Source organism: Elgaria multicarinata, chromosome 9, assembly GCF_023053635.1.
Source record: "Elgaria multicarinata webbii isolate HBS135686 ecotype San Diego chromosome 9, rElgMul1.1.pri, whole genome shotgun sequence".
Lineage (NCBI taxonomy): Eukaryota > Metazoa > Chordata > Lepidosauria > Squamata > Anguidae > Elgaria > Elgaria multicarinata.
The window spans coordinates 23,063,942-23,076,405 of NC_086179.1; the positions used below are offsets into that span (position 1 = coordinate 23,063,942).

The 12,464-nt window shown below is 43.9% G+C and overlaps 1 protein-coding gene across 1 annotated transcript in view; it reads right to left on the reverse strand.

Annotated features, from left to right (window-relative positions):
- Positions 1-12,464, reverse strand: part of PKP2 (plakophilin 2) — a 60,381-nt gene that overhangs the window by 15,929 nt on the left and 31,988 nt on the right. Inside the window, exons 5-6 of the mRNA XM_063134963.1 lie at positions 11,982-12,189; positions 5,043-5,220 (exon numbers count right to left, since the gene is read on the reverse strand). Of these exons, the coding sequence (XP_062991033.1) occupies positions 5,043-5,220; positions 11,982-12,189 (386 nt within the window). The remainder of the gene's footprint in view (positions 1-5,042; positions 5,221-11,981; positions 12,190-12,464) is intronic.

The following is a 12,464-nucleotide window of genomic DNA, read 5'->3' on the forward strand; positions in this document are numbered from 1 at the left end:
ATTCAAAAGTAGCTTTCAAAATGGTTAATCCAACACTTACAAGAAAGCAGAGATTTAATACCGAAAAATCTCCAAGTTAACTTTTTGCTACGATGACTCTGGGTATGAGGCAATGGCATGACATAAGCGTTACTCCCATTGGGGCAGAACGCCAATGGGCCGTTTGCTGCAACTCTGCTGCCGATTGAAGCGGTAGCAAAGGTTTGTAAAAAAGAAAAGAAAAAAACACCTTTAAAACACCCTGCCAATTTTTCTTAATGGCAAGTGCCCCTCCTGCGCTGAAAATGTTTAAGATTCAGCACCCTCCTGCTTGGAAGGCTCTGAAAATGCCCCCCACCCCCGGCAAGAAAATATACCAGTGGGAAACAAATCCTTAAAACACAATCAAAATAATTGTAAGAGAATTTGAAAGGGAGATTCCTCCCTGGCCTGAATCCAGAGTCAAAGAGTTCCAGGGCGGCACTATCATTAGGTAAAGTGAGGCAGCTACCTCAGGCGGCAGATGTTGGGGGCAGCAGTAGCAGTCCCCAGCCCTTCTTGCTGAGCCCCCACAGCTCCACTCTCTTGGAGGATAGCCTGTTTTACACCTCCTAACCTAGCCTACTGGCCTCAGGTGTGTTAGAGGGCCCCATCCTGTTGCCAGTGTTGAAGTAAAATTCAACGGCCAGTCCAGTTCACTTCTGTATGTAACATGGAAGGAAGCACCATCTTGCCCTTTGCCTCAGGCAGCAAAATGTCTATGGTCTGCTCTGAAGAGTATGCACTTACTTATATATCATGAAGAAGTAAATAATTAAGAAACTCGCTTTCTTTATGCCATGTACAAAGTTAATCCTGTTAGTGTTAGGAAATGATAATTGTCTGTTCCAGCATCTGCCAGGTCTTGGGCCCCTGAAACATAAACTTTGTTTATAGCTAAGGGAGAGGAAAACCTGGCAATGTGCCTTGAACAGCACAGTGAGGTAAATCAAGAGGGACATACTGTTGCCTAACAACCTGATGAAATAGGTATTACTATTTCATGAGCTCTTCTGAAGCTACAATAAACGGTGTGTCTTTACATCTATATTGTAAGAAGCTGCTTTACTGCAAGCCAAAGTTCTTTATAGAGCATTGTGCTTTGATTGGCAATAGCTCCCAAAACCTCAAATATGACGACGTCTCAAACAAAGGCCTTTTCCACCCTAGAGAATCTTTTAGTTGAAGGCACCAGACCTTCTCCATGCAAAACATGCACTTTACCACTGAACCAGGACCCCATCTTATTCTCCACAGTTTGCTGAAACCAGCTCTGCTCTGTCCAATGTTTTACGGCGGAGCCAGCTGTCCATAAAACCCGGCTTTTCAGTGCCAAAAAACATACTTCTGGGGGTGGGGGAGGGCAGAGTAGAGCTCATGCCATTAATGAGAAAGGCTAGTTACCCAGCCCTCTCCAGGCTCCCCCTGCTACTATAGTGCTGAGTCTGGAGGGAGGTCTGGCACAGGATGCCCCTTCGGCTCTTGCAAATGGGGATGGGAGGTGACACGGAGGAATCCGAGCTGATTCTCACAGCAGCAGCTATGAGCCTTGCATGCTCCTCCGCCGCCCCGAGATTGGCTGACGGGTGCCTCCTGCAGTTGGACTTTTTTTACCCAGCCACGGAAGGCATCCTTGGCCCGCCGCCCCGTGATCCTTTGGGGATCGCCTTGACGGGATGGAAGGGGCTCCTTCTATCCCCTTGAGCCAATCTCCAGATGGATTGGAGGGCGGGTGGCGGCAGCAAGGGACATGCACGTCCCTGGAAACATGTAGGGCGGCGCGATCAGTGCCGTTCCACCTAGGGGATTATTTTCCCTGCTGACGGAGCCATGCTGGGCTAGATGGGGGTTTTGCCGATCTTGCCTTGGGACTCTGTCGACAGGGAAAATAATCAACTGGGCCACACAGACAACACGCTAACCAATGGGTGTGTGGATAGTCAACCGTTCAGCCTGTTATGTTTCTCCGTTGGCTATTTTGGAGGAATAGTCTACAGTGGGGTGGATTTTGCCCCAAAGACGACACAATAACCAATGGTTGGGCAGTCAAGTGATGGTTGACTCTTTAACCCACCATTGGTTATCATGTCAACTGAACCCAGCCGTTCTCTGTCTCTCAAGCAAGCAAGTGGTAGCAATGATGAGAAACACGATGAAGAGCAATAGCAGCTGGAAACAATGGTGGTGAGAAGGTAGCTTCACTGAGGGAGGGGCCATTTAGGGTGGCTTGCCCAAGGGCCCTCCAAAGCCTGGAACCAGCCCTGGCAAGGACAATTTGGGCTTTTTCTTCATGAATGAAATACCTGCACAAAAGTCGGGAAAGCATTTCACTTTTTACAGTCCATGGACCATCTTGTCCCTTTAGGACTGCTCTGTATTCTGCCCAATTGGGCAGGCAACTTTTGTTCCTTGGCTAGTAGGGGCAGCTGTCTTTCCTCCTTACAATACTCCTGGGAATGATGCTAGTATTGTACTCATTGGGACATTTAAAAGGACTGAAGAATGTTGATGGGCTACTCATTTCAGTTCTGTCACTTCTTGAAGTAGCATCAAAGCTTTATAAATTAAAAAAAGAACAGAAAATGAGAACTTTTACACCCTCTCCTGCCACCGTCTTAAGGGTAAGTTGCCCACCTGCACTGAAAATTAACAGGTTTTCATCCTTGCCTGAAACGAAGGCAACCTTTGCTTGCCCCTTTTTAGGTCTCCCCAAGGCGCCAACACATGACAGGACAAATAATTCAGTCCAGCTCTATCTCTTATTCCTGCAAGTACGATAACTTTCTTACAAACAACCTAGGTGTGTTATGCGTAATGTACCATGCATAAAAATATAGCTTCCCTTCTGCAATAAAGGCTGGAGGCTATAGACTTCAAGAAACCTGAGCAATGAGGGTGTCGGCTGTTACAAAAGGAAGAACTAATTAGGGATTTGTAATCTGGCAGATGTACAAGCAGTTAGGCAAATTATTTGTCATCACATTTCCCTATGTGCTTTGTCAGCTGTCTCTCTAGATGTTGTTCTCTTTTACTTGTATGTGAATAACACAGATATAACTCTATACAGCAGGGCTGCAGAACCTTCAGGCCTCGCGGGCCAAACATTCCCTCCAGGGGTTCCCAGATGGCCATATGGAAACCTAGGGTGACCATATGCAAAGGAGGACAGGGCTCCTGAATCTTTAACAGTTGTCTAGGAAAGGGAATTTCAGCATGTGTCATTGGTATGCATGCAGCACCTGATGAAATTCCCTCTTCATCGCAACAGTTAAAGCTACAGGAGTCCTGCTCTTTTTTGTATCTGGTCAGTCTACAAGTCAGGCCTGTTGCAGCTTTAACTGTTGTGATGCAGAGGGAATTTCACCAGGTGCTGCATGCATGCCAAGGACACCTGCTGAAATTCCCTTTTTTACACAACTGTCCTCCTTTTCATATGGTCACCCATCAGTCGTTTGATTGTTTCTTTGTCTTTAGGCAGTTTTCCCCCCATTCTAAAAGGTTGAAACGTCCCTCCTACGGCTTAGTTACTGGCAGTAAGTACATTAATAAAATAAATAAATGAGCTAAAGATGCTAGTAGTTTTGGCTAGGGTGACCATCTGGAAAGGAGGACAAGGCTCCTGTTTCTTTAACCATTCTATAGAAAAGGTGTCATTTGTATGCATACAGCACCTGCTGAAATCCCCTCTTCATCACAACAGTTGAAGCTGCAGGAGCTCTGCCCTCTTTTGTCTCTGGCCAAGAGGGCAGGGCTCCTGCAGCTTTAACTGTTGTGATGAAGAGGGATATTTCAGCAGGTGCTGCATGCATACAAATGACACCTGCTGAAATTCCCTTTTCTATACAACTGTTAAAGATGCAGGAGCCCAGTTCTCCTTTCCATATGGTCACTCTAGTTTTTGCCGCACCCCTTTTGCCTTCATCCCCAGCTGCCACTGGAATGCAGCACCCAAAACCTTCTCTGAAATGAAATCCAGCCTTTAGGGTAAAAATCAAATCAACCAGCAAAACTTTGGGGTGTGTAAGTTGGTAACCCTCGCACTCCATTCCACTTCAGAGTCCCCATTTATTGCTCATAGGTTGAATGCAACATGCACTTCTGTGAATGGGAGGAGTCCCTTCTGTGATCACAGGGACATTTGATTCAGTAGAGGCTGCAGTAAATGGATCCAGGATGGTTGGGGAGACACTTTTCACCAATTTTCCCTCTCTCTTGGGCCCCCTCTCATGCTGTTCTCCATCCCTCTAGACATAGATCAGAAACATCTGTACTAGACCAACTGCAACTTAGCATGCCATCCAGACCCTAAACTGTGGTTAATGTTAACTATTGTTAGTGAAAACAAGCCCGTTTTAAAAATGATGGTTTGAAGTTGGCTTGTTTCCACTAACCATAGTTAAGATTATTCTGGTTCAGATGATATGGCAAGCTATAAAAAACAGAAAGCAAAAGCTTCCAAATTCCTCCTTACAGACCTGCTGGAGGAAGAACGAAGAGGCATCACAAGAATTAAAATTATGATTTAGAGTTACATTCAAACCAGCTCAAGGTTTACCCTCACTCTTATCTTTCCCTCTGGCGAATTTTAGGTTACAAACTCTTTAGGGCAGGAACTCCTCTTCTTGTTACTCTGTGAAGTGCCACACATTGATGCAGCTATATAAATAACCTGATACTGCAGGAGAACTTTTCCTGGCATAGGACTAAGTGGTGGGGAAAGTTTCACCCTCAGCATTTTTATGTGCCAGACTGCTGTTGAGGGCAGAGGAGCAGGACGGTAAAGAAACTGGCAACTGTATTTAACACCGCATTGAATTATAGTGCGCAAGGCTGTTTCGTAACAGGTTCTCAGCCCAGAAAAACAGATGAACTCTGTTACTTTGACCTTTTATTTCCAGGATGTTGCTGGGCAACACATTCTGCAAGGCCTAATCTGCAGACTGGCATCCAACCTGGAAGAACAATGTTTGTTTGGGCTGCAAGAAGTTCAAAACCAAGTTCAAAATCATAAGAGCACAGCTTACCTCAGGCAACCTGTTGCATTGTAGAAAATATCAGGATCAGGTACAACGCTTGATTTTGGATAATCTCTGTCTGGCCAGCCCGAATAAGGGATGAGAACAGTTTCTGTCAATGGTTGCAGGGCCTCTCGGACCAACAAGTTCTTCAGTTGATCATTGGAGGACAGGTTCCATAACAAACCTACAAAAGGTGTAGAAAACAGGATGACAAAATTGCCTCTTCATCCACACGGCTAGTCAATGAAAGGATTAAGAACAGAAAGAGAAGTCCTGCTTGGATCAGAACAAAGTTTCTAGTCTAGCGTTCCCTCCAGTCTTCCCCAACCTAGTGCTCTCCAGAGGCATTGATTATGAGCGTCTTTACATTAAGGGGAAATCGCATTGCTTACCCAGGCTTTGCGCTTCCTGGTTCTTTTGCACGATTTTTGTGGCCAGCATTACCCAGGTGGAGAGGGTCGACCATGTGTTTTGAACTGAATACTTCCCCTCCCTTCACTTTTGAGACAGTGCCATCAGATGGTGAAAAATCCAGCTTTTTCCTGTCTATTACCAATTAAAAGTGGTTCTTTTCATAGAGGGATTTCCAGAGGATACTGCAGGAGACATCCTGGTCATTGACGTCATGTACTAGATCCCAAAAACTTCAGTGAGTGGCCAATCATGAGTGTTCAATAAATCGCTCATTTAGAGGAGCCCTATAACTTCCATAATCCCCAGACAGCATGGCCAATGGGAGTAATAGTGAAACACATCTGGTGGGCATCAGGTTGGAGAAGGCTATGTTACAGTAAGTCTGTAATAAAACCAAGCTTAGCTCTCATTTTATGAAGAACTTTTCAACAAAAGGAAAAATAATAATCTACTGCTTTATTTAAGTTGATGAAAAGGATGTCTGGGGGAAGGAAACCCGAATCTAATTTGGAGATCTGTGCATTTTAAAAGTCTGACCGCAAGGGCTTAACAGCAATGCTGTTCTTTTTTTCTTTTTTTAAGAAGTTTTGTAAGTATCAGCTGGCAATATATCATACACACTGTGGCTCTGCTCTACAAAGAGAACTATTGTTTCTTTAACTAACTGCTTTGAATTCCAAAGCACATCTTTTAGATCTTAGTTCAATGCAGATGGGATTTAAATCCCAGCACAAAACATCTTCTCACCCTTGGCTCACAGATAATCATTCTTTTGTAATACGCAGTAGTTAGATACAGTAGTTGCATTGTCATGTTAGCAGAGGAGGTGAAGAGTGGTATTTATGACTTCAGCATTATTGCAACACCTGTGTGTTATGAGGAACGAAACTAAGAAAAAACTCTGAAATGAAGCTGCAGAGGAAAGAGTATTCTGTTAATAACATTAGAAATTAAGAAGAGCCATGCTGGATCAGGCCAAGGCTCCATCTAGTCCAGCACTCTGTTCACACAGTGGCCAACCAGCTGTCAACCAGGGACCAATACAGAGGACACGGTGCAACGGCATCCTCCCACCCATGTTCCCCAGCAACTGGTGTATATAGGCTTACTACTGATACTGGAGGTTCTACTTAGCCATCAGGACTAGTAGCCATTGACAGCCTTCTCTTCCAGGAATGTATCCAACCCCCCTTTTAAAGCCATCCAAATTGGTGTTCATCACTACATCTTGCGGTAGTGAATTCCATAATTTAACTATGTGCTGTGTGAAGAAGTCCTCCCTTTTATTTGTCCTGAATCTCCTACCAATCAGCTTCATGGGATGACCCTGGGTTCTAGCATTTTGACAGAGGGAGAAAAATGTCTCCCTATCCACATTCTCCACACCATGCATAATTTTGTGCACTTCTATCATGTCTCCCCTTAGCCTTTTTTCCAAGCTAAACAATCCTAGTTGATGTAACCTTCCCTGATAGGGGAGATGCTCCAGCCCCTTGATCATTTTAGTTGCCCTCTTCTGCACTTTTTCCAGCTCTGCAATATCTTTTTTTAGGGGTGGTGACCAGAACTCTACCACAGTATTCTAAATGTGGTCGCACCACAGATTTGTATAAAGGCAGTATGATACCGGCTGATTTATTCTCAATTCCTTTTCTAATTATGCCTAACATGGAGTTTGCCTTCTTTACAGCACTTTGCCATACTCCTGTGGGCACATGGGTGAAAACAAGTCTCACGCTAAGGGACGCTATAGCACTGGTCTCCTGAATACAGTTGACTTGCAGGCATCTGCCTTCCAAAGTAACAGACTGCTGTGACTTTCCATGGCAGAAGCTCAGTACAAGATAGGTGTGCTCCTTTCGTTGTATTTATGTTCTTTTGCGACAGGCCTCCCTGCATTTTCTATAATCCTTTCTGCAGGAGGAATGTTCTTCCATTTCTTAGATGTATGTTGTATGAGACAAGATCAAGAGGTGAGACACTCCCCAAAGGCTTGGCTGGCTCACCTTCAAAAGCTTGTTTTGGCTGCCTCGGCTTTGCCGCTCACTGTCACTACTGTGCTTACTCCATAATAAAGGAATCGTCAGTTCCTATCAGCCCTGGAACTCATTTTCTCTTAGCTCCTTTCCAAGTGCCTTTCAACCCCTATAAAGCATTAGGGGTTGAAAACTAAGCCAGGTCTACAAAGCTTGCTATAGCTTTATGATTATATGCATGACCTTAAGAAAGGTGCTTAAGGCTACAATCCTCTGCACACTCACCTGGGAGTAAGATCCATTCAATTCAATGGGGCTTACTTCTGAGTAGACCTGCATAGGATTGTGTTGTAAGCTATATCGCTTTATGATATGTATGACTTTAAGAAAGGTGCTTAACGCTGCAATCCTCTGCACAGTTACCAGGGAGTAAGATCCATTCGATTCAATAAGGCTTACTTCTGAGTAGACCTGTACAGAATTGTTCTGCAAATCAGCCTCTTTTCCCAACCTGGTGCCTTCCAAATGTGTTGAACTGTAGCTCCCATAATTCCAAGCCAAAATTGACCATTGATCATGCTGTCTTGGAATTATGTATTATACAACATCTGGAGGGCACCAAATTGGGCAAAGCTGCCTTAAGTAGTCCCATCAATCAGAGACCCAAAGGAAAGCAACTTCTGCTTACTCTCCATATACCTTGGACTAGTCTAGGCTGCGCATACTATGCAGTTAAAAAAAGAACAACCAAAATTCTATGGTAGCCCATCTACACCAGAATCTGTGACATCAATACACGACACCAAGCAAGTCTGGATATGTTTCCTTGTTTTGCATCATTTATTCTTCTGCTTGTTATGGGAAGGGGTAAGGCAGAATTACCCTGCACCCCACCTCTTCACCACTGGACTTCCTGCTCAGCTCAGCGGCCAGGGAGCCGGGTGACAACGTCTAGTTTTTGTTTGCAGATTAGAAGCCCTCATCACCATCAGTGCCCAATAAATTGTTTTCTGGGAGGAGCTTGAAAACCCATATTTGCATAGCGATTTTGCTGCAATGAAACTCTGAAATGCATATGCAGTGGAAGCTGGTGGATCTGATGTCAGTGGGGTAGTAAATCTGCTCGGAATTTTGGTCAGAAGTCTAAAGAAATTAGCCAAAGCACCTCTGATAGCTCTTTTAGAGTTCTGACTGAAACCTGGAGCAAATTCACTGACATTGGAGCCCCCAATGGCAATCCCATTCTGACCCAGTGCGGCCAGGTTACAGCCTAGATATGTTGCATTTCTGTTTAAAAATGGTCAGACTGTGGCAGTTGATGCAGCTGCAGGTTCTCCTCTCCTTGGTTGCATTCCTCCGCATCTGGTGTGGAGTAGAACCGGAGTGGTACGGCAGGTGGCAAGAGAGACCACAGCTGCCTCATCTCCCACAGCCCCCCTGACATATAAAATCATCTCTCAGCTGTAACATGGCAACTGGAGTCTGACCTCTGTAACCCCTTATCATCTTGGATGCTTCTTTTCTGAGGGCCTAGCCGTTGCTAGAGTCAACCGCCTGGAGCCCAGACCATTATATTAGCTAGGAAACCATGTTGAAGGTGTTATTGTTGGTTTAGAAGGCTTGGGACCAGGTTATCCAAGAGGCTTGACTTCTCCCATACTTTACGTTCTGTGGGGGAAGCCTTGCTTACCATACCAAAGTTTACTGATGCTCCTCTGAAAGTGATGCAAAACCTTGAATGCTAGATAGGAGCTTCCTACAGGAGTCATATCAAGTGCTGCCAGCCTCCAAACATTCCTGAATTGTGATACATTAACTACATAATCTGCAGAGGTGATCACAGAGGGTAACATTACCAGCCTCTCTATGGAACTTCCCTGCTCCCCGCAACTGCCTAATTTGCAGTGATTAAACAGGAAGGAGTGGGAGATTCTGGCGTGAGCTTTGGAGCCCAGCACTTTCCTCTGTTGGTTATCATTGCATTGCAATGCCATTACGTTACATAGTCATGGGATGCTGTTTCGTTGTCTGTTACGGGTGATTTAAGAAGATATTGCTTATGCAGCAATCCAATGCACTGGATTTAGCTGCAGAAGAAGAAATTCACAGCTCCTCAGAACAATGTAAGTTGTTTTGGAAGTTTGTATAGACCAGGGGCATGGACTTGCTGTTGAGGGCTGCATTCTCTTGGGATAATCTGTTGAGTGCCGCATGGAGGTGGTGGTGGTGGGTAGGGCCAGAGCCAAAAGTGGGTGGGCTCCTTTTTCCTCTCTCTTTTCCTGACACCCCATTCTCTCCCTCCTCCTTCTCCGCCCTGTCTGGCAGGCTGCTGGGGGAGGATCAGATTGCTTTTGCCAAAGATCTGAACTGATTGCTCACACAGGGTTTTTGACATCAGGTAAAGGGCTGCATGCACCCCTAGGGATGCTGGTTGCACACCCCTGGTATAGACTAAGGCAAAATTATATCCCATCCAATAGTAAAAAATAAAAATATATATCACATATAAAAGGTGTCGAATATATTTGCACCACCATACTAATTTTAATCTAAGCTTTTCCTTTTAAATACAATACTTCTCCTATTTAATCATCTGACTTCCTGACTCCCTTTCTCCCTGACAGGTAGGCTTTCCAAGTGCAGGGAGATATTTTCTCCAAGGAATGTAAATCCTCCATTCCCACCTGCAGAAGGAAGTGCTGCAGTTCAGGCAAAGCTGAATCACTGGATTCTACTAATTATATAAACGGGTTCATTATCTTGCAACAGGTCTGATTTAATTTGCCTATAGATTTGCTTGTCCATCAGCCTCCACTTTTTAACTAGCCCAGTGATCTACCTTGTCAGAGTTTAATGAAAAATAGGCTATTTTTGAACTTAATTATATTAACGAAGGACTAATCTTGCCAACTATGGAACTGTAACGTTCTCTGCAGTCAGTGCCCTTTCCCTGAAACTCAGCAGAAGGAAACAGGTTCTCATATTTCTCATAGAAATTAACTGAGACCATAAATTCTGCAAAGTTGAAGGGGAGAAGAATGGAATAGAGAAATGTTTTTGACCGCGTTAGTTTGAGCCTATATAAATTGTTATGGGCACCTCTTCTGATAACTGCATCCCCTAAATTATCCCATGTGATACCTATGTTCTTTATCAAAACCAAACCTTCTTAACTCCTTCACCAGGTGAGTCAACCCAAGCAAAGCAGTCCAAGAGGGAATCTGTTATTCCACTTGATTAGAACAGGTAGGGGCTGTTGTCACCTGTATGCTGGTGATTGCCACAGAGGAAATTAAAAGAGACTTGAACCACACTGTAATATAAGTCAACAGCTTGAAGTGCCAGGGCATTCACAAGCTACGAATGTTGTTGTTGTTGTTATATTATTATTATTATTATTATTATTATTATTATTTGGCTAATCTTCTCTTGATATCATAGTAGGGCCCTTGACACGAAGAAATGGTATGGCTATTCTGGATGCCATTGGCTGAGCTTCTCTGACATCATGAAGGGCAAAGCTTCCTTTCTAGCCTTGGGTTAGAAAGCTGAATACTAAAGGTGACCTTGGGATTGGAATTTTAAGTTCTATTAGCAAGTTTTGATTACTTTATAGCTTGATTTTAAGCTTATTTCTTTGAATCCATGTTCCACTGATTTCAAAGGGACTTGCTTTCAAGGACATGCGGTGGGTTTCTGAGTAAGATATTTGAGCTTCAAATAATGCTTCTCAAGTGGAAATCCATGGTGGAGTTTTGAACTTGATGGAAATCCATTAGACACAGACAGACAAAATGCTGTGCTTATGGTGTGGGATGATGCTCCTTCAGACGTATACAATATTGGGGAACCCTGCTGTGAAGGTTTGAGGCTTGCTAAGGCAAGGTATTAAAGTCAGGCCTTAGATGCCTGGGGGTTTTCTGTTGGGAGGGAGTATCCCTGAGAGGAACAGTTTTATTTCTCCAGTTAAGATTCATTCCCTGTTGAAGTTTCATTTCTCAAGCTAAGTTTCTTTTCTTCAAAGTGGAAACAGTACTTTCAGTTTTAGGGGGAAGAGCCGATAAAAGGAGAGAGCCAGGGAAGAGCAAGCCATAAGGAAGGAGCAGAAAGAAGCACTTTGGAGAAGACTAGGTGCAGCTTAGAGTAAAAGAACTTGCATTTTTGCAACTTTTATTTTCTTTCAATGCCTTTTGTATCACTCAGTTCTATTGACTAAATTACTTTAGTTGTAAATTGCTTGTTTTAATTCACTAGTAAACTGTTGTGTTAAACCTAAAGTACCCGGAGTTCATTCACCCCATGTCTACAGCCTAACAGCCCCCCACCCCGTTACTGGGAAGAGAAAGGTAAAAGAAGAAAGGTGGGACTCCTACGGAGGCAGAGATCCTTAAGGAGTTGCTCAGGGGGTCTAGGTCACAGGAAGGAACTCTGACACCCACTAATTAAGCACAGCACCACATTTAGACCTGGAGTGTCTGTAATAAACAAGGACATCAGTTGCAGAAGTTCTGTGCACCATGAAGGCAGCACTTCAATACACTAGCATCTGAATTACCTGTAATTTGTTTTTTAGTCTCCACATCTCTGGTTTGCTGTAATAACCTCAGTAAGACAGAGATACCTCTCTGCTCTGACACTTCTAGTTTGTTGTCATTGTCTTCATATACCAGGTTCCTCAAAGCACCGCATGTTGCCCTTTGAACTTCCACATTCTGTACATTCAGAAGTTCCAGAAGCTTGTTAATACCACCTAGAGAATAAACCTGTCAAGGAAAAAACAACAACAGGCAGATGTTTAAACTTAAGAAAATTTAACTGCAAAGATTGCAAATATGGAGGGCAGAACCAGAAAAGTATGCTGAAGACTCATAATGTTTGATAGTCAGTAGCTGGGGCATCAGATAAGCAATTTTGATACGCTTGCTCTCAAGGGGTTATCAGTGTTAGGGCAACATCAGTCATTCCAGATAGGCAGAGTATGTCGTTCAGTTTAGAAAGGAATGTGAAAAGAGAATGTGTTCTCAAAGGTACCAATGAA